At 38.0% G+C, this 25,305-nt stretch overlaps 1 protein-coding gene across 4 annotated transcripts; it reads right to left on the bottom strand.

Moving 5' to 3' along the window:
• Nucleotides 1-104: 104 nt before the first annotated feature.
• On the bottom strand, nt 105-24,280 carry rufy3 (RUN and FYVE domain containing 3). 4 transcript variants are annotated; one of them, XM_038276276.1, is made up of 18 exons: nt 23,825-24,280; nt 12,624-12,797; nt 11,579-11,696; nt 11,386-11,487; nt 10,907-11,030; nt 9,928-9,992; nt 9,424-9,489; nt 9,265-9,334; nt 9,088-9,177; nt 7,416-7,484; nt 6,482-6,649; nt 6,004-6,101; nt 4,905-5,024; nt 3,496-3,613; nt 3,326-3,411; nt 3,230-3,257; nt 3,055-3,144; nt 105-2,066 (listed from the first exon to the last, which is right to left on the bottom strand). In XM_038276276.1, exons 1-18 carry the CDS (start codon nt 24,084-24,086, stop codon nt 1,923-1,925), a joined length of 1,992 nt encoding a protein of 663 aa, XP_038132204.1. In that variant the 5' UTR covers nt 24,087-24,280; the 3' UTR covers nt 105-1,922. The 4 variants fall into 4 exon arrangements, with proteins under 4 accessions (XP_038132204.1, XP_038132205.1, XP_038132206.1 ...); XM_038276277.1 differs by lacking the exon at nt 23,825-24,280 and adding an exon at nt 17,618-18,315; XM_038276278.1 differs by lacking the exons at nt 105-2,066; nt 3,055-3,144; nt 3,230-3,257; ... (1 more) ...; nt 3,496-3,613; nt 4,905-5,024 and adding an exon at nt 5,175-5,844 and having other exon boundaries at nt 23,825-24,278.
• Nucleotides 24,281-25,305: the final 1,025 nt, after the last annotated feature.

Consider the following 25,305-nt stretch of genomic DNA (forward strand, 5'->3'; position numbering starts at 1 on the left):
AGCCGTTTCTGGAAGTTTAAAAGGACTTAATGTGAATTGAAATAGAAAGGGACAGGATTGGCTGATTGGTTTGGCTCATTCAATGAAAAATAACAGTACAGCCATAATTGAATACCAGTTTATTGTTTCTTTACAGCAGTTCCATCTCACATTTTTATTTGCAATAACACAATAAATCAAATGTTTGCTATCTTTTGAATCGATCTAATGAACAGTGAGCAAAGCTTTTTACATCCAGGACAAAGCCAGGAATGTCTGCATGTTTCTTTGAATAATCCAGACTCCACACCAGCAGCAAATGGGACTTTATGATGATTTCTAGTTTTATTAATGCCTCTAACAGCTTGTGCAAAACAGACAACAGCATGAATGTAAACAATTCCACTTCAGAAACTCAAAGCTGACAGGAAAACTAAATCTATGGTGGCTTTTTAGATCGCTCCACCTGTTCATTTATTAAAGTCTGTAAAATGTTTGTTTAGTTTATATGATTTATTCGTTGGTTGTCAGTAAACTTTGGTTTGGACCGACTGTAGAAGCTTGTTTTAATTTGGATGTAAAAATGCAACGCTGGTTGTTTTTAGGCGCCAGAACTGAATCCTGTTCAGGATAAAATAAAAAATGAAGTTAAAAGGGAGAATTTCATTTCTCTCTTAACTTCTCAAACACTAAAGATGAATCTAAACCAGGATATTGTAAGTCAAAAGCATCAGTTAATGCCCTCTACATTGTATTTATTCATTAGCCAAACAGGTTTCTCCAATAAACAATTTTTGTTTGCATTTGCCGACATAGTCCCAGTCAGAAAATTAATATTTAGTTTTTTCCTCAGGTTTTACATGCACTGCCTGGACCCGGGCTCATAAAAGCTTGTATGGGTTCCCCTTGAGTCTCTTTTGGGTTTTGACTTCATACTAGGATGATTGGTTAAAACTAAATTTTCTACCCAGCATTGTCAGACATTAAACCTAAACACTATGCACATAGGTCCATTTTAATAATCCATGTTTTCCCAATTTGGGTCCCATATTAGAATATCAATTAGGACTATTTCTTACAATTTATTAACTTGTTTAGTTAAGTTCTTGGACAAGAGCATCTCAGGTGGATTGACTAATTAAAAAAGAAGAAAAGAAAAGTTGGTTTGGTGATTTAGCTCACAAGGAAGTTAACTTGAAATCAACCAGCAGCTATAGCAGATTAGCTTTATGCTAAGCTACAGTCAGGGGTTAACCCTAAAAATATCAAACATTTCAAAGCTTTAGGAAATTATTTAATACTGACAAATACTATAGGAACACCTTTATATAGCTGATATCATTTCTATGAATAAAGTTATAGTATTTTCCTTAGAATTATAGTTTTCACTACTGAAATCTGCGGTAAATGCACTTTTCTATCAGCAAAATACAGACAGGATAACTATTTCAGGTTTTAAGAGATTGTTTTGGGCCAAATGTGTTTGAACTCAAAGGAACCAGCAGTCTTTTCAACATTATACAGATAACAAGCAGAGCGAAAACTCAGAAAACAAGCTTAAATTTCCAGTTTTTCCATTTTAGTCATTAAACAGTTAAATAGGTGTTGAAATAGGCTGCAGTAACCCAGTTTAATATAAAGTAGAAAGTAATTAAATTAATGAGATTTAAATGTTGACTTTATTTCAAGTCCAGCCTTTATCGGCTATGAAAGTGCCGAATGTTTAAGTTTAGAATAAAGCCACCAAAAGAGGATATGGCATCAGTTCTGTTTAACGGTGATAAAAACCTGCATATGTGAGGCTCTCGCTAACAGATATTTGAACGTCTTAAAAAACATCCCCCAAGGAGCTTAAAGGATCCTTCATAACGTTTCTGGCCATGAAGTGAAAAAGTGCTTCCTGCAGTGCCGGTTTGAATGCCTCCCGATGAATGCGCGGCTGCTCATGTTGGGGTGGATGCGTACTGCTGCAGTAACCGCGGGTAGCAGGAGGTGCAGACCTTCTCTGGGAGGATGGAGGAAGGCAGCGGCAGCTCGTGGCAGACGCAGCTCTCACAGAACACGTTCAAGCAGTTCCTGCATTGTGTCTAAGAGAGAAAGCAGGAAAAAAAATGGGAACATTTAGAAAAGAATAAAGAAATTCTTGCAGATCTTGATGATTTCTTCTCATTTCCAGTCACTGCAAAACTGATCTTAAAATTACCAAAAACATTTTTTTACAGTGTATTTATCCATAATTTGAGTAGGTAAATAAGGTGATCTACCAATGGAATAAGCAAGTTTAGCCTTAACCCCTAGAACCCTACAGACCCACCGGTGGGTCCAGCTGCTACGTGACCTCGTAATTTTAACAAACCCCCAGTATTGATGTAAAAAACACATTTGGCAAAGTTTGGTGACATTAATGGATAAATGTGCCAAAATGGCCCCTCCGCCTAAGAAATTTCTCACTAATACCATTCTAAAATAAATATGATTCATCTGATTGAGTCCACATTTGGTATATTTCTACACAACATTTAGATTTAAAAGTCTGTACTACTTTTTCGTGCTATAAATAATATTTTGGTAGTGTTTTGCAATGTTTATTTCAAAGAAAATTTTGGCGAGGTTCAAAAAATGCAAAATATTTTGTATTTTGTCCCTAATAGTTCAGGCAGGGTCAAAGCTACAATGGTGCTGACACCAGAAAACCATTCTATGACATCTTACCTTTACAGACGTACCAAAAGTTTCTTCTTAAATCTAATAGCTGTGAGGCTATAAGTTATTTACTTTTGTGTGTTTTTGTCAGGCAGAAATTTATTTATACCCCCTTAGGGTGTAAGAGGTTATTATAAGATACAGTAATTAGATATTGTACGGTTGAAATTAGACCATTTCTTTTTTTCATATTTTAAATGTAAATCATCTTATTCCATTGGCAAAATGCCTGACTTACCTGCTCAATTTAAGAAAAAAAAGCATTTAATTTAAGAAAAAATTACTTAGATTATTATTTTTGCAGCGACTACTTTTATTTTTTTTTTTTATACATTCTTCTGTTTAATTCTGATCATTCACTACAGTTTGTACCTTTGTCCTCAGGAGGGAGTCATCCTCTTTACACAGGATACAGACGTACGGCTCAGTGTTGGGCTGAGTGTTCTCTGGACGTGTCACTTCCTGCATTTAAATCAGAAATGTTTTCTTTGAAGATATCCTGTTAGAAAAAATAACTACGCCTCTGGAGATTTTATAACAACCTCACCTGCTCGTCTTCTGTATGTGACAATGACCTTAAAAAAAAGAGACAATAAAAAAGGTTATTTTATATTTATATACGTTTGTAAACATGTGGACTTACAAACTGGAGCCCAGGCTGGTTTTCTCCTCCTGTTCACTCTGTGATTGCTCCGTCTCCCTATTGGTCGGTATAGATTCTGAAAGAATCTGTTTGGGGGAAAAACACAGCGTCTAAAAACAAAGTTGGGATCTCAGACACCGCCTGCTTAGGGTCTTTATTCTTTCACCCACCTTTGAAGGACTCTCTGGATGTTTGGTCTTCCTTGGAGCAGAAGCAGAAGCTCTGGCGCTGAGATGAAGTTCCCGATTTAGCTCTCGTTCTCTCCTCAGCTCCATCTCAAGAGAAGATCTGAAACAGAAAAACACGACCTAGCTTAAAGCAAAAAAGATTTGTTTCACGTTTACTTTTCATAATAATGTAGAATTTCAAGACTATTTGAGTCCATCTATAAATTTAGTTTGCATAGCTTGAAGGACGCAGCTCAGCTCAGTTTAAACCTTAAAGCCGGGCGTACACTGCGATTTTTTCAATCGTTGCACACAGCTGCTGCTCACACTGTATGACTAAACCGCAGGATTTAGTCGTAGAGTGTGAGCTCAAGGCTCACGATGTATGTGCAGCACAACGCTCTGATGCGATTTACCAGCTCACACTGCACAACTAAAAACCAAGTCGGACTCAGCTCCGCAGTGAGATGAAGCTGCTCTGATTCGTCTATCCGGAAGTCAAACAAATAGAAGGGGGATATTAAGCTCACTAGTGGCAATTTGTGCAATTTAGTGCTAAAAGCTCTAAAAAGAAAAGGCAACAACATATTTGGAAAAAAGACATGGCTGAGCAAACGTGGCTACTACGGTCTGTCAATTTTACAGACAGAACTGTTTTTCACTCAGTGCATCCCTGCCACGCTGCTGTGTTTACAGAAGAATTATAAACCTTGTTTGCGCCCTGAGCGATTCATCCACGACGGTCCTGAGCTCAAGATTCCTGATCGGCTGGTGGTTGTAAGAGGCTGATCGTCCTCGTATCCCTCTGTACACTACACGACTCCCAATCAGGCTGAAAGTCGATCGAAAGATTCTCACATGACTGAAAAATCGCCCCGAAAATCACACAGTGTACACCCAGCTGTAGTTGAGACTTAAGATTTGCCTGGTTCTGCTGGAGATTCATTCCTGTTTAAAGTGAGTTTTTCCTCTCCACTGTCGCTACAAGCATCCTTATTGTGAGGGACTGCATTGGAGTTGTTGAGTCGACGCAATGAACTGTAAAGTTTCTTGAGATGATGTGTTGTGAATTAGCACTATATAATAAAAACTGAAGTTTTCTTGTTAAACAATTCTCCTGATGTGGATGTGCATGTTTAGACCAGTACACTGTAAGAAGCTTAACCCATATTAACAAATATCATTCTAATTAGGGACTCAATAATTCTTTTTAACATTTTCTTTTCCTCTCTACAGAAAGGGAATTATTACAAAAGGTTAGAATACGTTTTAAAAACAAAAGTTGGATTCACATGTCTTGACGTTTTTAGTCGTTTCTCTCATAAATCAATACTAGGCTGAGTCTGAGATTTTAATGAGCTCCTCCATAGATATTTGCAGAACAGAAACAACTGCAACACTTTGATACTTACCTTTGTTTCAGCAGCTGCTCCAACTCCACCTGCAGACTCTCAATTTTGTCTCCAAAGTCCTGCTTGAAGAGCCGGTTGGCTTCTAGAGCCAGATCCCGCTCCCTCTCGGTCTGTTTGCATCTGAATGTGGGGTGATCGGGGTTAAAACAAACTCACGGCGAAACAAAAAAAAATGAGGAGGAGATGCAAACTAAAGCTAAAAATGACAAGAGACTGACATGAAATAGAGAAATAAAAGTCTGAAAAATAAAGGAGGATGAAGCAGGCTGCGTTTTGTTCACCGTTTTATTTCCCCTAATGATTACTACAGTTTACAGCAATGTTATGTTCACACACAGTTCAAAATTAATTCATGTTGCCCTTTCTCCTAATGTTGTCTTGCTCCTGCGCTGAACTTTGACCCTTGCATGCAGCTCATGGAATCACAGCAAACCTGTTGGATAACAAAACTTAACCTCATTCTCCCTCAGGTTCTTAAAAACGACTCCAGAAAAGCCTCTGAGGCAGCAGAACTCTTTGGATAAAATTACAACAAGTCTGCTACCTCCCAAATATCCGATCCTTCCGACCTTTTAGAGCTTATGTCTTTTACTGGATTTAGGTTATGGATCGAACGGGGATTAACGTGGAGCTTTGATGAAGTCAGACGCTGCGAACGCGTCTGCTGGAGAACTCGACTGTGACGGGAGCTAAGAGGGTCGGTTCAGTCCACAATGAAAGCTGGAGAACCACTGCAGGAAAGATGGGGGGGGGTTTAAATCGTCAACAACAAACAAACGTCGTACAGAAAAAGGTAACATCCTAGTTTGGTTATGTCTATATTAGGCAGGGCTGCATGTTTGCACGCATGTTTCAGGGAGAGTTGAGCTACTGCTGCTGCTGCAGGATCTTTCCTGCCGTGGCGCTCAGGGATCTGGCCTGCTTCACCAAACCTTTATCGCTGAGCGAGGAAATAAAAGCAGCAAGAAATGGGTTTAAAAAAAAGAAAAAGAAGTAAAATCAACACGATGGAGATGGAGAGAGAAAGAAGCGAGAGGCTTGAGTAGGTAAATGACTGAGGAGAAACACATCCTGCTGTAAATGTCCAAATTCTCCTCACCTGTTCTCCAGCTGCTTTATGGTTCCAGACATCTGGTTGATTTTCTCCTCCAGCCGAGTGATGGCTTCACTCTTCTGTTTTGAGCTGGCGTCTGCACTCTGAGGAAGAACCCACAGTCAGATCAGCTCCTTCTCTGATAACTCTGTCATTTTAGGACTGATTTTCTAAAGGCAAAGCTTTTCATTTGGCTCGAACTAAACAATCTAGCATGACAACCATGACTACTGTTTTTTTAAACCTCAACAGCTCAAATATAAACTGCTATCTTATATTTCCTATCCACCAACAGATGCCTTGGTGAGAAATAAGTATTTTTCACTTTAGCAGTGGTCACGAAATTATGCTTTTGTATGTGAAAATAAACAATAATGGACATTATTGAAACATAGATTGGACTTCCATTGATCAGATAAAGATAAAATGGTGTTCAGATTTGAGCTGCAGGTTTTTATAATATTTGGCCGGTTGGCAGCACAACCTGTGACTTGTGGCTGAGCTGTTGGTTAATGGCACGAAGGTCTTCCAGCTGCTGTCGGAGCTCCACCAGAGCGTCCTGCTTCTCACAGATGTCCTTCTCCAGCATCTTCATGGACAGCTCCATCTCCTGCTTCATCCCGATCTGCACCTCCAGCTCTCGCTCCACGTCCTGCATAAGGATCCGCTTTGACTTAACTTGCACAGACCTTTACCAATTTATGAGCTTTTAAATACAATTTTTAGCATTCTAGTGCCAACAGAAAGTACAAGTTGAAAAAAAAATAAAAAAAAAATTATATACACATATACACACACATACACACACACACATACACATATACATATATATATATACATATATATATATATATATACATATATATATACATATATATATACATATATACATATATATATACATATATACATATATATATACATATATACATATATATATACATATATACATATATATATACATATATACATATATATTTACATATATACATATATATATACATATATACATATATATATATACATATATACATATATATATACATATATACATATATATATATACATATATATATATATACATATATATATATACATATATATATATATACATATATATATACATATATATATATACATATATATATACATATATATATATACATATATATATATATATATATATATATATATATATATATACATATATATATATACATATATATATATACATATATATATATATACATATATATATATATATATATATGTGTGTATATATATATATATATATGTATATATATATATATATATATATATATATATATATATATATACATATATATATATATATATATACACATATATATATATATATATATATATATAAAATTTCTGGGGGAGAAAAAGAAACGCACCAGTCGAAGCTGAGTTTCCTCTTTGAGCTGCTTCCGGGTTTCACCCAGCACTCCGTCCGCTGTTGATAACTATTTCAGAATCAAAATAAAAATAAATTCAGATAAAAAAAGGCCTTTTTATTACTTGGAAATGTTGCAAAACGATCCTATACAAGCTTTTAAAGACAAAACATGTTTTAATGGAATAAATAATAATCTTCAGAGGCTTCAGGCAGCCAGGGTTTCTTTAAAGGTCTTATTTAATTAAAAAACAAAGACTTCACTTGGTGGTGCTACAAAGTTAGTGATAACTCTATAAATCCAGGTTTTCTGGTTTTGTACACGTGAATTCATAAATCTGGAATCTGAGAAGCAAACGGAGCGAAAAAAACTAAAGGAGAGTTGGTTACTGGAGGTGGAGTCCTGCACAGGTCTGATTTTTATAAAAACTGTATCCACCTGCACCCGTAGAGTTCAGAACCGAGACCCGGCCCCTTACTCACAATTATCCCCAATTAAAACCTGGACGGGACCTTACAGACCTGTAAATAAAGTGCAACCCAACCCGTAATCACAAAGTGTACAGACAGCCGTTAATAATAACAAGACAGAAAAGATCATTGCCTCATGCTCACATCTAGTGCGCGCTGTGCTCACAGATAAACAGCTGTAAAGTAAGAAGGATTGCCTCGTTGCTGTATCTGGACATTTCTGAATCCATTTTTTTTTTATGTAGAGTTAATAAATAAGAAAACATAAATATGTTTCATTCATATTTTTCTAGTCATAGATTTACATTTTATACAGGACTCTGACTATAGAAGCAAGTTCATGAGGATCAGAGCTGCTTCATTAAAGCCGAAAAAACACCTTAAAGAGTCTTTATCTAGTTGTAATATTGCACCTTAGTTACTTGTTAATTACTATTACGAAAAGTATGAGCCTTCATTGAACAAATAGAAAGATAAAATCAAATGTTCTTTGCAGTTTTTGATATAAAAGCTAAAATTATTCAGTATGCTGATGAAGGTTCTCAGTCATCCAGGTCACAGTCATTCCGTAAAAATTCAAAAAAAATCCAGTGGACCCAGTGGATATTTTTTGAATTTTTACGGAAAAATGATTCAGTCTGCAGGATGAGCCGCTTTAAATGTCTGACTTTCTTTTTTTTTTGTACACTAAAAAATTTCCCATTAAAAGTGGAGCAACTGGCCCCAAAAAGGTCAACCAGGTCATAGATATCAACATCCAGAAACAATAGAGGGCAAAAAGTCTATAAATGTGAGGGAAAACAATTTACTGTCCACTCTATAAAAATCTAACAATGATAGGACAGCGTCAAAAAGTAAGTTTTAGTTAAAGGGAATCAGGCTGACTAACGAAACAGACTAATTTCTCTAAACTTTATCATGTAAATCGACCATTAAGTGTAGCCAAAAAAATTTAAACATAATATATATATATATGTGTAAATATATCTCATCAGGGTTACAGCATGGCTGCTTGGCTCTCATCTGATCTTTAATTAACTGAACCTGATTCAAAGGAAGTGCTGGTCTGATGTCCTTAGACTAAAGACAAAGCATAAGTTTGTTGTTTAAATGGTTTCATGAAAGAGTTTTAAAAGTTTGTGTAAAATCCAACCCAGTGCTCCTGGGGCATCACCAGATTTATGAGACAAAGCTTTGTTCACCTTCCTGGACTCCAGCTGATATGAGCTCTCTTCTTTAACCCTCTCCACATCTTCTTGTAAAGTGATGATCCTGTTGTTTGCCACTGCGAGCTGTGAAAATAAATAAAAGGGACATCTCTGTAGAAAAAAAAAAGAGCATCTGTTTTGTTTTTTTTTCACTGAGGAACCAGAACTCACCTCCTCTGTCAGCTTCGTGTTGGATTTTTCAAGGGCATCCACTTTGGCCTGGAGGTTATTTACTGACGCGCTGCAGACAAACAAACAAAAACAGAGAAATTTATGAGTCACAGAGCTTGATTAGGAGGAGAGGGAGAGAAAGAGATCATCCAGACTAACCTCAAGTGTCTGTTTAGTTCCTCCACATAATTCTTCTGATCGAGGATTGCAGTGATCTGACCGTCACTGGGAAAGAGCAGAATAAAGGAGTTAATAGTAAACCAAACAAATAATCCAGAGAAACTTTTTAACTGATGTAAAGATGCAAAACTATTCAGATATGGCTGGATCATAACTAGCATCAAAAATTCTGCACTATCCCTTTAAGACAGCAAGAACAGGTTAAATACTTGGTTAATTTTTTAATAGTTTTTAAAACTTAAATTGAAGATTAAAAGATTATTTATAAAGAAGATTTTTAAAGATCAAAGTGTCGTACACATATCAATAAAACAAACACAAAATGAAACGCTTGCAACCCTTTCCTGTGTTTTAAAATGCATTGGAATCCAAATTTGTATCATCAATCCACCAGAAAATGACAATATAACATCAACAGAGATAGAATCGAGTATTTTATTAAAGGTTATTGCACAAGGAGAGCCATTAGACTGATTCACTCACCCCTCTGCACTCTTGCTGCTGTGTCCTCCATCTTTTAGGTACATTGAAAAGTCTATGACGCCGACCTGCACATGTGAAGCCAAAGGTACAGTTTAGATCCAGAAGTGGAAAAAAATAACAGTCAACTAATCCTTACAAGTATCTCGTCTCTTTGAAGACGGGTCGTTATGTTGGTAGCTAAATATTCACCTAAACATTATTGGTTCCTATGAAAAGTTACAGCTTTTATAGATTTTAAATGTTACATTTTAAATCGTCTTTAAAACAATCTAATTAGACCATCTCACCCCTGGTTTTCATGCTCGTCTCAGTCTAAAGTGGCTTAATTTCTAAATAATAATAAAAAGAATCATTAAAAATGCTTTTTCTGGAGCTATTATTATATTATTATTATAAGTGTGTAGGCCAGCAGAGTTTAAAAGCCAGTTGGCCGAGGGAATAAAGGTTTTTATATTTCAATCTGGAGATTATGGAAAGTATTCCTGACTCCTTAAAAAGCGGAATTAAACCAGCCTTGAAATGCATTTTAACAGAAACCAAAGGCTGACATTAGTGTGCAGGGGTAACACTAACAGCATCAAACTAACAACAGAAAACCAAACCTACAGGGAGAAAAAAGGATATGTGAAAGTTAATGAGAATTTAAGCAGCCAGCAGTGACCCAACATAGCAGGATGTTTGTGCTTGTAGAGGTTTCACTTCACTGTAGTAATAAACTTCTTTAGAAGGTTTAAATCTCTTTCAGTCGTCTTACGTCAATTAGGCGTCAGATATGAAAAGTTACACCAGATGATGAGATCATCAGCAGCTGTAGGGTCTAAACTACAGTTAGGATGATGAGTATAAAACTTTTCTGTTTTAGAAGCTCCATAAAAAAAAACAAAAATCTCCTTCACTCAGAAATGGAAAAAAAAATGTAAGTAAATCTCTCTTGCGTTTAAGCAGCCATAAGGTAAAGTGGAAGTGAGAGCAAATCGACCTGCGAGTCTAAGTCCTCCCCCTTCATGCATAGATTGGCGTCGATGACGTTCAGCCCAACAAGCAGCCCTGCGATGACGGCGCCCTCCTCCTCCATCATCAGAGCATTGGGCTCGTAAAACTCACTGCAGGAGAGAAAACAGCACTTTCATATCATAAAGGGTTTTACATTCGTGTTTTAGGCCAGTAGGCAAAAATACTCAAACAGCATCTACAAAAAAACTTGCGTGTGCTCTAAATTAAGCAGATGAGGACATAATAAGGAACATGTAGGCAAAAGGTACAAGTATTGTTAAAAAAATAAATAAAAATTCCTCAGCAGGGCTTATAAGGAGAAAAACAAAAAGTTTTTCAAAAAGCCTGAAGAACAAATGATCAAGAACACTTAAACAATTAGAGGAAATTCTGGCTCTTCTGGCTGAATAAACAATAATTAAATCCCTGTAACTGTATCCCCTGGTGGGCTCAGTACAAACATACCCGAGCAGGTCCTTCCTGTTAATGATGGTCTTCATGTAGTCTGAGAGCTTCTTCTGCATCAAAGCCAGACGTAACCAGGCTCGTCCTCTTCCTAAAGGAGTTCTGGTGTAAAACACACAGATAGGAGTGGATTTCAAGCCTACATTTAACAGGAAACACCAGTGTCCTAATGGAACCATCTCTAAGGACCCACCTTAACCCGGGCAGGTCTTTCACACTGGCAGTAATCTCTCCAGCCTCAGGGGTCAGCTTCTCCACCAGCTCCAACGGCCCCCAGAACGACTTGTTCTGTCCCAAGAAGGTCTTCTTACCTGATTATTAAAGGGAATAGTTATGATCACTTAGAAAATGACTGCAGTTCCTTTCTGCAATCTATACCCTCCTTTTTTAAATTATTATTGAAGGGAACCAAACCAGCTTCAGTGAACAAGGCTGTAATCCTTTTTTTTTTAAACCTCTTTATTTCAGGTAGTCACTACAGGTCAATAAAAGGCGACCCGACTAGAATATTCTGATTAAACATTTACCAAAACTACCTCAGGCATTCCTCTAAATGTTAAGTTCTATGAGGTTAATTCAAAAAACATTACCAAATCATAAAGACAGGGGGAAAGGGTCACAATGCGCACAATGCGCTGCAGTTGGTATCCGCCAGGGACAGATACCAACTGCAGCGCATTGTGCGCTCCGCTGAGAAGGTGATCGGCTGTAAGCTGCCATCACTCCAGGACCTGAATGTCTCCAGGACCAGGAGGCGTGCAAGTCGCATCACAGCCGACCCTTCTCACCCTGGACACACTGTTTAAACCTCTCCCCTCAGGGAGGAGGCTACGGTCCATACAGACCAGAACCTCCCGCCATAAAAACAGCTTCTTCCCCTCTGCCATAAGACCCATGAACACTATATGTCAGACTCCATAACCTGCACATGCCATTTACACTGCTGTATTGCACACTGCTCTATTTGCACTACCTTGTACATTTTACTTTTTATATATATTTTTTTTTATTTATCCATATTTTTATCCTAAGTGTATATATTAGTATATTTTTTGCATGCCTTATACCCCAGTGTTTTTAGAGATTTTTATCATTTTATTTACCTATTTCATATTATACGTTTCATGTTGCACGATTGTACCATAAAAAATTCCTAGTTGTGAACTCCTTCACTAACAATGGCAATAAACCCGATTCTGATTCTGATTCTTATACATTATTATAATGATAATACATACTTTTTAATCCATGTTTAAGACAGTGCTCCATGACAACAAAGAACTGCTGGAGGGGTGCGTAGTCCGAGTCAAGCGTGCGTCCAAGATTCAGCGCCGACTCGATCAGGCCCTTGATGCTAAGTTTGGCCATGTTCATCAAGTTAAGCCTTTCAATGGCAATCGGGTCTTTGGGATCTGAAAAGGAGAAAGACTAAACATTAACAATTGCTGTTTGGTAGGGCTGGAAGGGTAACTGCATTTGCAGCATTGATATTTTAAAAATGGTAGTTACCATGTTAGGCAACATCTAAGTAGAGCAAGACTTGTTTCTTACTCCTGCATGTCAGATGACAGTAACACCCTTAAAGTGGGTTTGCTGCCATACAGAGGGGTGGAGAATTGCAGCTAGCACACATTTCTAAGTATGCCGGTCAGAAGTTAGCACTGGTTAACACAAGAATGAAGTCTTGTGACAATGGTCTCTGGACAATACAGCATTCAAGGCCACAAAAACCATGAAACCCTGCAGCCACAGGGGGGCGCTTCATTGTTTCTGGTAATTATTTGGTTTTGAAAGGGGGAGTGTGTGCTGTCTCTAGTGAGATTACCCTAAAAGTTGGGAATTTTACCCTTAAATTATCACCATTAAAACTGTTCAATACATGGAACTGTTTCTCTAGATACACTCTGCAATTAGTGTACAACAAGGACTGATGTTAAACTAAAAAAAATATGATCCTGAATAAAGATATAAAAACAAAAATACATTTGGTAAATTTCTTGTTTTATTAGGACCTTGTCCACAAACATACATTTATATCGAATATTTGTTGCTTTTGGTTAGTGCAGAGGAAAAGCAAACGAAAATGACATTTGCAATTCTGGTTAAAAAAAAAAAAAAAATAATAATAAAAATGAAAAAAATAATCAAAACTGTTGTGATGAATTTAACAGCCCTATTGTTAAGTAATGCCAAAGGATTCAGCATTTGTAATGGTTCCAACTACATGCTTAGATCATCACACGAATCACATCCTTTCCTGAAGTGCCAGAAAACAAGCTTTCCAAAGCCCAAAAAACATTGTGACTAAGAAATATACGTCCTTAATTTTTACTTCCTTGATAAATCTTCATCAGGTTCCTCATCGATGAAAAGAATGCAGTTCATCAATTTTTTGTACAAACATTCCATTCTTAAGATGTCAGACACATCAACCTACCTCTGATCAAAACCCTTTTTATTTTTCCTCAGATACACGTCAACATCTCAGTGCAGAAATAGCTCTTCCAATGGAAAACAGGGATAATAGAAAATTGGTTGAAATTAAGAGCTATGACTATCAAACGTAACATTCAGGATATTTAACCAACTACAGCAGGTTTTAGAGGCGACTGTGATACAGTTTAGGAAAACTGTTTTTATAGTCTAGCTACATTTTTTTATTGTGTATCTTAGAACAGAAATATAAAGAAACATCAATGCCTAATTTCTTTATAGAAAACATCTATAAACTGAACATATCTAAGAATATGGTGGCTGGAAAACCAGAAACAAAGACAGGGCTATGTTTGAATACCTACTTTTTATTTTATGGTCTTTTACACTGTTTTCAGGGATTATTAATTAAATCTACTTGTTCCTCTTCTTCCTACACTGATGCCTTAAACAACTTTCCTATGGGAGAAAGAGACCGAAAGCTGTTTTGCTTAAATCTCATATTCATAACCGGAAATTTAAACAAAATATCATAAAAAAAAAAAAAAATTATATATATATATATATATATATATATATATATATATATATATATATATATATATATATAAAGAAATCATTAACAAATCCATCCATCCATTTTCTGTCACGCTTATCTGAATCAGGGTTGCGAGGGGTGCTGGTCCCAATATCCAGCTGCCTATGGGCGAGAGGCAGGGTACACCCTGGACAGGTTGCCAGTCCATCGCAGGAGAACACAGAGACAAACAGGACAAACAACCATTCACACACACTCACACCTAAGTAGAATTTAGAGAAGCCAATTAACCTAAAAGTCATGTTTTTGGACTTTAGGAGGAAGCAGGAGTACCCGGAGAGAACCCACGCATGCACAGGGAGAACATGCTGCAAACTCCGTGCAGAAAGAGGAATCAAAACTGGGTCTTCTCGCTGCCTGGCGGCAGTGCTACCCACTGTTCCACTTAGCAGAGTGTTTTACAGATAGCATGAAGTGTGAATTGATTATTACATTAAAATATGTTAGCAAAAATTACAGAAAAATATGTTAGCAAAAAGAAATACAGACATTTAACAGTTTCCAGTCTGAAAAGGATGCATGGATCAAAAAGCAAGTTGTCTCATGCGCAGCAGCTAGAAGCTGAGTCTCCTTAGAGCTACAGCTGCAAGATGTTCAACAGCTTCAAATAAAAAAATGTTTTACACTCCAATCCAAGAGCCAAAGTCCTGCAGCTTCTATTCTGTGTCCCATTTGCCTTTAGGATTCAGAACTGGAAAGTTGGAGCGACATAAACTCTGAGGTGATGGTGTTCACATTTCCCCACCTGTGCCATTTTATGATGCACAGGGATGGCATGGATCCACCAGGTCGTGTTATTCACAACCAAGACCATTTCTGCACATATATATCCAAAAGTAATGCTCTAATCAGCCCTAGAGCCATAATCATCATGAGCCATGAAATCTTGGGTGATCCCTGGAAATGAGTTTCTTCCTGATTCCCATTTGGGAGGTCTTCCAGCAGCGCCAGTACATCCATCACCCACCTTTACACTTTACTTTTACCTCATACAAGTATCTCAACATTTAAAGCATTTAGAGGAAGGAGTTACAGGAATGTGATGATGAGGAAACTTATTTATAGGACATGTCTGCATGTGTAGATATAGCTCTCTAACTCAAGCCTGCATGTATATCTTTCTCACAGTTTTCTTTCCTTCTAATGTCTGAAATTCTGACCTCTGAGTGCTTTGCAGGCAGCAATAGATGCATCCTTGCTTCAGCATTACTGATTAACCCCATTAGCAGAGCTCTGTGGTGGAAATCCACCAAATTCTTATTTCTAACGTTGATTATTTTGGCATCAGTCAAACCGATCTGGGCTGACGATTTTCTAGGACACATTTTTAAGCCGTTAATTTTCTTCTTCCATTTATATGATACAGTAATAAATGTAACACAAACTGCAATAAAAAAACAAACAAAAAAAACTAAACAATGTCCAATAAGTCAAAGTAGCAGCAATCTATGAAGTCTGTTTAATGTCAGGGCGTGGATGTTGACTGCACGTATAAATCAGGAAATGCATGCACGTATGCATTGGCTGCGTATGCGACCGATTCAAGAAAAATAACACTAATATTAGCACTAAAATATTGGCCACATAATGGATCAGTCTACCTCTGGTCTGTGGAGCTGGACAGCATCAGCCATCCTGATCATTGGTGCAGAGCGAAAGAGAGATCTTAGAGTTGCAGAACACCAACTATATAACCACAGAAGATCTCAGCTGTACAGATAAGTCTCAAATGATCACTTTTTTTTAGCATGGCGCTCACAAAACCAGAACTTGTACAAAAAGTCTCATGTGTTTGCTAGCAATGAAGATTTTATGCCTTAAAATCATCAGATCTGATACTAGAAGTCCCTTTAATTCTGTACGCTCAAATAAATTGTAAAGTGCAACCTGCTTAAATCTGTGTCAATTTGTAATAATAATGATTTAGTTACCAAGATCGAATCTTTTAGCTCAAACTATAATGTTAATGTGAACAGCTGCTCACAAAGCCACCTACTAAACAGTCCCCATTAAGATCAAAGCATGATTTATTGTTATTGATACGTTTGCCCTCGATTGGGTTCTGAACAGGACAGGTAGGTTAAAAAAACGGCTAAATCAGGTGTTTATCAGCATCAGAAGCATTTAGGTCTGATATATTTGACAACAATTAACACACGTTAGTTTATATAAATTGCATTTTAAATTTGGGAAGGAAATAACTGGATCAAGTTTTCCTGTAAATATAGAATAATCTCCTTTAGGGGTTCACTGATTGATTGGCTTTGATTTGTTTAATTATGGAAGATCAGCAACCAGCCGATACTTGGATGCAAAACTGATATTATTGACCTCTGCAAAGGTTTAAAAGAGAAAAAAAAGAATCAGCCATTGACAAAGATACATACTTTGATTTACCTTTGAAAAATTATAATTTGTGTCATGGGAACAGATTAAATGACTTTCATAATATTTCATATTGTGATTTTATAGCAACTGACGGTGTTAGTTATAAATAAGTCAATAAAAATCAGAATTGGTCAAAATCGGAATCGGCATGTCAGGCTTTTTAAAGAAACCTGCAATCAGAGCTGTTCAACTTTCCTTAGATTTTAATTGGACCCAAAATGCCTTCCTCCATCAGGAGGTTGTTGAATGCATTATCACCGCAGAGAGAATAATCAGTCAATAAAAATCTGAATCAACACTGATCGAAACAAAAAAAAAAAAAAGCTATTGGTCTTTAGAGGCCTGATCTTGTAGACAAATGTTTTATGCAGCAGTTGAAGATTATGCTTTGTTTTGGAGTTTTGGAATAGATCAGATGATAGAGCCGCTAAGCCTTTGATAATTATGTTTATCATCAGGTGGGAGGTTTTTATATTTAATGTTTTTTTTCATCATATCTGCATTTAAAATCGTCTCTCTGGGTGTTAAAGCCTAGGGGCCTTTGAGCTGTGATGCCCAGGGGCCCTCAGAGGCGTTAATCCTGCTGTTTTCATTTGAGGGATAATGATGTTTAACATCTAAAGCTGCACTTCCTGGTTGCTAGTCCCTGGCTTATTTACAGGTGGCGTCATCTTGCTGTGTAATGCTCAGGAAGCCCATGATGACACAGCTCACACAGGAACTCTGAGAAGTGCTTGAAAGACACAGCATCTCTTTGTGGAACACCACGCCCTGATGGAAATCATTACACAGCCCCCCCGTCCATCTCTTTACCTTCATGGGCCGGCTCAGGGTCCGGAGTGAGCGAGATGTCGTTGAGCTCCCGGAGGCAAAGCCACTCGCCGTCGACAGAAACGCGAAAGTTGCAGAGATAGATTGTTTCCCGAGCGGCCTGGGTGATTTTGTCTGTAGTGGGAGTCGGGGTCTCGCTCTGAGGCGTCAGATCAGACATGATGACTCAGCTTTCGAAAGGAAAAAGATCAACAGCAGAGATGGAAAACTGAAAGAAAAAAAACAAAACAGCGTAGCAGCCTTTGTTCCAGGTGCCAGAGATGGTGGAGGAAAACAACCGGGCGGCTCAGACAGAATGAAGGAAATAATCACCAGAGAGGAGACAGAAAAAAACCCCAAACCCAGACAAGGATGGCTGGTTTAAGCAGGTGTCGGGGGAGTGCTGCTCCTCTTCCTCTTCACGTCTGCATCCTCTTCTCCTCCTCAACACAATTGACTGAATTAAGCTGCTGTCTTGAGAGGGGCCTCCCCTCTCCCCCTGCTCTTTAGCCTCTTGCTTTCCCTTTTGTGCAAAGCAGCAGTTTAAAATGCAACAGAGCACGGTGTTGTGAGAAAAAACACCATTAAAAATAAAAAAAATCCCAGCCCTCCTCCAGTCAGCCCAGCACCAGTTGGCTCTGATTGGGCTGCCTGTGCACCGCAGTGAATCCACTAGGTGGGTGTCGACCAAGATGGCTGACAGCAGTGCAGGACACGGCGACACACTCGTCACGTGAGCAGATGGTGCATGCGTACAGAAAGAGAGGAGGTGTTGGCGGAGAAGGATGAGAGGAGGAGGGGGGTCCTCTGGTGTAACAAAGCAATGCTAATGATTCAGCCGGCCATTAGCAGCATCCCTCTGAGCTGAAACAGACGCTTCTTATCTGACAACTCAATTACACAACCTGCTGCAACAGGAGGCAGCGCGGTTAATGAGGGCAAAGGTCACGGAGCGGAGATGCAGGTTCAATTAATGGATTATTACCGGAAGGACACATTTAAGAAGAGCTCAACATAGACTAGAAGCAACTGACAGCTTTAAAAAAATGACAGTACAGCATCCAGGAAGTATTCACAGCGCTGCCCTAATTTAGATTAGTTACAGCCTTATTCCAAATGTTATTAAATTATTTAAGTCCCTTTAAGATACTACACACAATCACCTGGTAGGATATTATAGAAAATGTGTTTTTGCAAATCTCTGACAATCAGAAAAATAAGAAATTGCATTTACAGAAGTGTGGATACTTAGGCTACATTCACATTGCAGGCCTTGATGCTCAATTCAGATTTTTTGTGTGAAATATGATTTTTTTTTATGTTGCAGTTCACATTACCAAATATATGTAACTTGTCTGTTATCTCCTGTGTGAACTGCAGTCATGCAACGCAAGTGTCCCACATCTGCAGTAGAGGATGTGGGACATCGTGTTTACGGAAGTAAACATGGATGGTAGTGAGGGAGAGCATCTAGAGATCTTTCCATACCATAAAAACACAAATCTTTTCAGGCTGGTTAAACATAAATACTACTCTCCGCATCATCAACCATGGTGGTTGTTTTTCTTGCCATTTCTTCATAGCAAGAACCAGAATAGCTACCTCTGTCAGGTATTAATGCCGTTCAGGTCAGATGAATGCGACCTGGCTGTTCACACACAGGTCGCATTTGAAAAGATCAGATTTGTATCGTATTCAGGACCACATAGCCAAGTTGTCAGGAAAAAAATCGGATCTGTGTTGTTCAGACTGCCATGAAAAAATTCAGATACAGGTCGCATATGAACAAAAAATAAAATCAGATTTGGGTCACATCAGGCTGCAGTGTGAACGTAGCCTTAGTTGACCATAGACGCAATTTTTTTTGGGGGGGGGGGGGGGGGGGGGGGGGGGGGGAGACATGTCCCCTGCCCTGTTTTAAACATGCGTTTTGGTCCCCATGTGCGTTTTGCCGTCCAAAAACAATGTTACATTACAGTACACAGGCATTCATCAAGCACTAAGACCAAGCGGAAAACCGCAGCACAAGCTAAAGCCCGCTTCTTTAAGTTTAGACCCGCCCACAAGCTCCTGATTGGCCCATCATCTTTTCTTGTACGATTGCCTGTCAAACACGCTAAAGTTAGTCATAACTTCTGAAATAGTTGTTCCACGTTTAGCAGCAGCTAAAGCCTCCAGTCTTTGTGAATCTGAGCTGATAGCTCACCATCTTCAGCCAATTTGATCCATTCTTCTTTGCAGAACATCTCAAGCTCTATCTGGTTGGATGGGAGACGTCTGTGTACTTTCAATGGGATTCAAGTCTGCCCGCTGCTTAGGCAAAACCTCCTCTTGGACCTGCTCCTCTCGGATCTCGGCTGTGTGCTTTGGTTCGCTGCCTTATTCTGAGGTCTGGAGCATCTTTTCATCCAGTACCACTCTGTACATTACAGCGTTCATTTCCCTCCACCCTGAGCTAATCCGAAAGTTCCTGCTGCCATAAAACATTCCCACAGCATGATTCTGCCACCACCATGCTTTAAAACATCAGCCTGGTGGTGAGTGATGCCTGAGTGCCTTTAAAAATAACTCATAGCATTTAACACCAGAAGGGTCAATCTCTGTCTCATCAGACCAGAGAATTTGGTTTCTCATGTTCTTTTTATTAAGAAGGGGATTACATCTGATCTGGTTGGTGATTGGTGGTTTGCTGCAGAGACGGTTATCCTGCTGGAAAGTTCTCCTCCCTCTACAGAGGAACGCTGGTGCTCTAAGATTGACACAGCGGGAGCGGATGCTGTGTGAAAATGGAATCAAAGCACCGCAACTCAGTTCAGCTTCAAGGCAAAGGCTGTGAATATTTATGGAAATGTGATTAATTGCTTTTATACTTCAAAGAAATCCACAGCAATCTTTAAAAAAATAAAAAAAATAAAAAAATTCTTTACATGGTCATAATTGGGAGCTGTGTACAGAATTTTGAGGAAAAACCTATTTCAACCATAAGTGCTAGTTTTAACAAAACTAAATGTAGAAAAAGCACAAAACTTTGAATACTTTGCGGATGGACCATCAACTCAATGACACGAAATCAAACAGTTATTATTAGATGCTATTTAATAAACTCTTTCTTTATAAAAGCTTAATATAAAGAAGAAAAAAAATCACAATCCAAGTTGTATGTTTTAGTGCCACGTTAAACAGCAAGAACTACTTAATGTCATTCAGATATCTGCCTCCATTATTAAAATTATATAGAGCTTGGGGCTGCAACTAATGATTATTTTGCAAATTGATTAATCTCTGGATTATTTATCAGATTAATTGATTAATACTTGGATAGCAAAAGTTACTTAAAGAAACCTTTTACTAAATTAAACCAGGTGAAACTATAACTTTTACACTTGAGTTCTGGATAGAGCATGTGGACAGACAAAAACGTTTTTTATCTTAAATGCAAAAACTTTTTTAACACAATTTTGGTGTAATCACTGCTTTAAGTGGGTCGCTCTGTCAGCTAAAGGTTTGTTTTAGAGTCTCTATATTCCAGTTAACAATTATTCGATGACTAAATTAGTTGATGATTATTTTAATAACTGATTAATCACGATTACTCCAATTGTTTCATCCCTAACAGAGTTGAATAACAAAATAAACTTATTCTAATGATTTGGCAAGTTTAGGGTCTTTGTTTGAAATTTAACTCTGTCTGAACAGTTAAAACTCTACAGATAAAATCCACTTTAATTGAGAATGAAAAAGCTCTGTAGTGAAAAACTTAAGCCAAAACCCTGAAGATCAGCTCCTGCAAGTTATAGGCCATGATTCTCCACTGGAAAAAAGGCGGCATGTCCTGTTCAGATCGGAGGAGAGTTCCTGCCTCAGTTTGAGGAATTAAGTTATTATCTTTGGGGTCCTGTTCACAGGCGATAACAGAGTAAAGCAGGAGATCGACAGACAGATGCTGGCAAAAGGCGAAGCTGGTCTACGTTCATTCCCTCACCTTCCATCCTCCAGCTGTCAATGGCCGGGAGGCGGGGTCATTCCCTCACCTATTCTCATGAAATCTTAGTCATGACTAAAAACTAAATCCTGGATCCAAATGGCCGGCTTCTCTTAAGGAATCGATTACATCTCCAACTCTTTGATAAAATCCCATTCCCTTTTCAAAGGCTGCCTGAATGTCACATCTGTTTTGCATTGCATTAACAAACAGAAACCTCCCTATCATAAATCAGATGTAAAAAGTCCTCTTTTTTCATAGTGTTTTGCTTTAGACGCATTCTGCTCTGCTTTTTAAAGCCCTTACAACTAGCAGTGTGAAACAATCCAGACCTACTGGTGTAGCTAAGTAACAATGTTAAAATACTGCAGAGAAGATCAGCTCATCCTTCCTTCAAAGCATTTGTATACCTATTATGGATATGTTAAGCTCATTTATAATTTATTAATTACCTCTAACATGGAAAGCGGTTTAATTCACTTCCAAAAAGTTAAGAAAACATCAAAGTCTAGCTGAAATCACCAAGAAACTTTTGGTAGGAAGGTTTTAGAATGATGCTACCTGGGTTTTTACCAGAGGCGTAGCCAGAAAATCCTAATAGGGGCGGCCAGTCAATAACCAATGTACATTGAGGGATGGCCGAAAGGCACCAGAACCTCAGGGTCAATCTACACTGCTCCAACAGGAACACGCACAAAATCCATATTTTCTAAATAAAGACAAACTATACTTTCCTGCTAGCCTGGGTGCCATTCCGAACTTAGTCCCGCCCACAACGTTTGAGGTCGGGAAGTTCGGTCTTGCTCAGTAGTAGCGCGAGTATGCTCGCACAATATCTGACGGGCAAATCAAATTGTCAGGGCGGGCTTTATACGAGGATGGACAGATGATCAACAGTAACATAATCAACCACGTGACCAACGCGCGCATGGGTGACAACAACAATGGCTGCCGCTGGAGAGTTCAGGTGTGTAGATTCTGCTATTAGGTCTGTTCTAGAAGATATCAACAGCAAATTAATTTTAAAAGAGGAACAGAGAAACGCGATCAAGTCTCATCTTCTTATTATAGGCGTGCAACTGCACGCTTTGATTTTTGACGACAACAACTGTGCCTGGCTTAACATACGTCACGCACTCCGCTGCTCTTATTGGTTATAGGTCTATCCAATTGAGTGCAGAGGCATTTTTTTTCCTGGTTCGTTCGAAACACGCCCCATAATCACAGCTCCATGGAGCAGTATCAGACTCATATTCTGACTAGAATTGAGTAGGACTACGTCAGGCTACTTTCCTGCAGCCTTTGCTAACAAATAGACGCATATATTTAAATATCTATGCTGTGTAAATAAAAGGTATAGTGAACAAAATTCTGTCAGGTTTGAGTTCCAGGGCAAACATATTTCAATTGTCATTACCTACGTTTATCAATAATCATTCTGCAAAAAAATTATATTTAAGTCTAGTAATATCAATATTTAATGAATTTCTATGTTATTATTAAATTAGTTATTTATCTATGATTTCACTGAAGACTCCTAGATGACTTGCAGAGGCGCATCATTTTATTGTTACTCCAAATAATTAAAAATGTACTTCTGAAAAGAGCGTGAATTCTGGATCTATCATCTTTAATGTTTGTATATTGATGTGCATAATTAACCACAGTGTTTCTGTTGTCAAGAAGTTGTTAATAGATGAAAAATTGTAATGCTTAATAGGAGTATTATTGCTGCAACAGTCTGTATTAGAGGTAAACAATGGAAGGGGTGGCCAATAATTGGCTAAGGGTGGCCATGGCCCCCCTTCTAGCTCCGCCCCTGGTTTTTAGGTGGCAACCTAAACAAAATACTTTTTAGACTGTGTGTTAAAACTCAAACCAGGATTAATTTAACACCGAAACAGTAAAAGTTAATCCAAACATGTAACTCAAACCTTTTTATAGCTCCTCATAATGACTATATCTGCTTAAAAAACATTCATACAAAACATTTTATCATGTTAAATGAGGAATAAGTCCGTTATTTATTGTCTCTCGGTATTTTAAGATCTGCTGTATTTAAACCAGCAGAAAGAGGAGGTGATTTTTCCACATTACTCATTTCCAATATTAGCTGCTGTTATTTCTGTATTTCAGGAAGTAAACCAGCAGCAGTTATTTGGCTAAAGAGGAGCTCGCGCTGCCTACAGCCCAGCTTTGATCTTTCATAAAGATTTTTTAACTCTTACTTCTTCGCTTTGAGTCGACTCTTTCGATCCTGAAGTCAAACTGTCGCAGCGGTGCTGCTATAACAGCTTCTGGTTTCCCAAACTTCAAGTTGGACGAGTTTAAAGCTTCCTTGAAGTAAATCACAGAGGTCGGAGAAAGAGTCTCCTCTTCCGGGCTGTCGACAACATGTCCGTTTTCATCGGATGAGTTCTGTCTGTTTGTCCCAGAACTTTGTGAGACCCCTAAAGCTGCCTGGGGAGGCATATCTCCCCGGTCCGCCATCCTCTCCGCGCGGTCAAATCCTCCTCATGTGACCTGCTGGGCCGTCGGTTAGCGGGAAATCATTCACCCGCCGTGTTTAATTAAACTATCAACAGCTCAATCAATAGGTCTCATTCTGCAATCTCTGCAGAGATTATCCCACCTTCGTCCTGATCTCCAGGACCTCCCATTGACCCGGAAACAGCTGTGTCTTTGGTATTTTGGTCAAATCCCGTCCGTTTTCACGAGATTTGAGCTCTCTATCGCCACTCTGTGGTCATTCCAGGTAACACAGATAGAAAGGAAACTGTGCTTTATTATTTAAGATATTTTTGGTGTGATTTGTGTTTAGGGATGAGAAACAGGAGTATTTTTAAGCGACTGGAGTTAAAAAAAATTAAATAAGAAAATATTACGGCGCATGAGCACAAACGTAAAGGCCTGAAAGCTGCTGGGTCTGAGAATGGCGCCGCTAGTTCAGCGCGCTGAGGCCCCCTGGCGCCCAATGAAGAAAGGACACTTAAGTCAAGCAGACATATTGTGAGGGGCAATTTTTTTTTTTAACAAAAGACATGAATTTACATTTTCAAGTAGGAATCTCGACTCTTCTTTCTTACAACAAAAGAGAAAATAACAGTTGTATACAGGAGATCAACTTAACTTGTGCAAGCAAACAGAAATACATAAATAAATAAATAAATAAATAAATAAATAAATAAATAAATAAATAAATAAATAAATAAATAAATAAATAAATAAACAGGCAGTAATATTACAACCAATGGAAACAAACAAAACTTAAAAAATAATTAAATTAGAATAAAAGACAGACTCATTCTGCAACAAGACAGTTTCTTGCATCATGTTAACTTTAGCAAATTTGTGAGTCAAAAACCCAGACATATTGACATGTCACTACATAGTTTTTGTATGTGTCCATATTTGTCGGCTAAGAGAGATAAAGATGAATAGAAGATTTTGAGTTAATTTTTGAAACTGATTAATGAAGGTTTTTGATTTTTCCATTTACATACATGTATATGATATCTTCCCATACTTATAAAAACATTGACCATGTCAGATAAATCCTTTGGAATGCCATTCTTGTACGTTAATATTTGATTTATCTCAAAAGGTGTTATATTATCTATTTTGTTACGTAGCCTAATATGCAGGTTGTGCCAAAAGCAACCTGTGACTCAACACGAATAGAAGAGATGTTCAATTGTTTCTGGTTCTT

This window comes from Cyprinodon tularosa, unplaced genomic scaffold (assembly GCF_016077235.1).
Source record: "Cyprinodon tularosa strain WSP-4 unplaced genomic scaffold, ASM1607723v1 ctg1237, whole genome shotgun sequence".
Lineage (NCBI taxonomy): Eukaryota > Metazoa > Chordata > Actinopteri > Cyprinodontiformes > Cyprinodontidae > Cyprinodon > Cyprinodon tularosa.

Bases quoted from the DNA above. Each gene is read 5' to 3' on its own strand.
- rufy3 (XM_038276276.1), bottom strand. From the start codon at position 24,086: ATGGCGGACCGGGGAGATATGCCTCCCCAGGCAGCTTTAGGGGTCTCA. The intron at 11,031-11,385 runs GTATGTTTGTAC...TCTCTCCTGCAG, and splicing joins AACAGGAAGGACCTGCTCGG to TGAGTTTTACGAGCCCAATG. The intron at 9,178-9,264 runs GTGAGTTCTGGT...TTATTTTCACAG, and splicing joins ACACGAAGCTGACAGAGGAG to CTCGCAGTGGCAAACAACAG.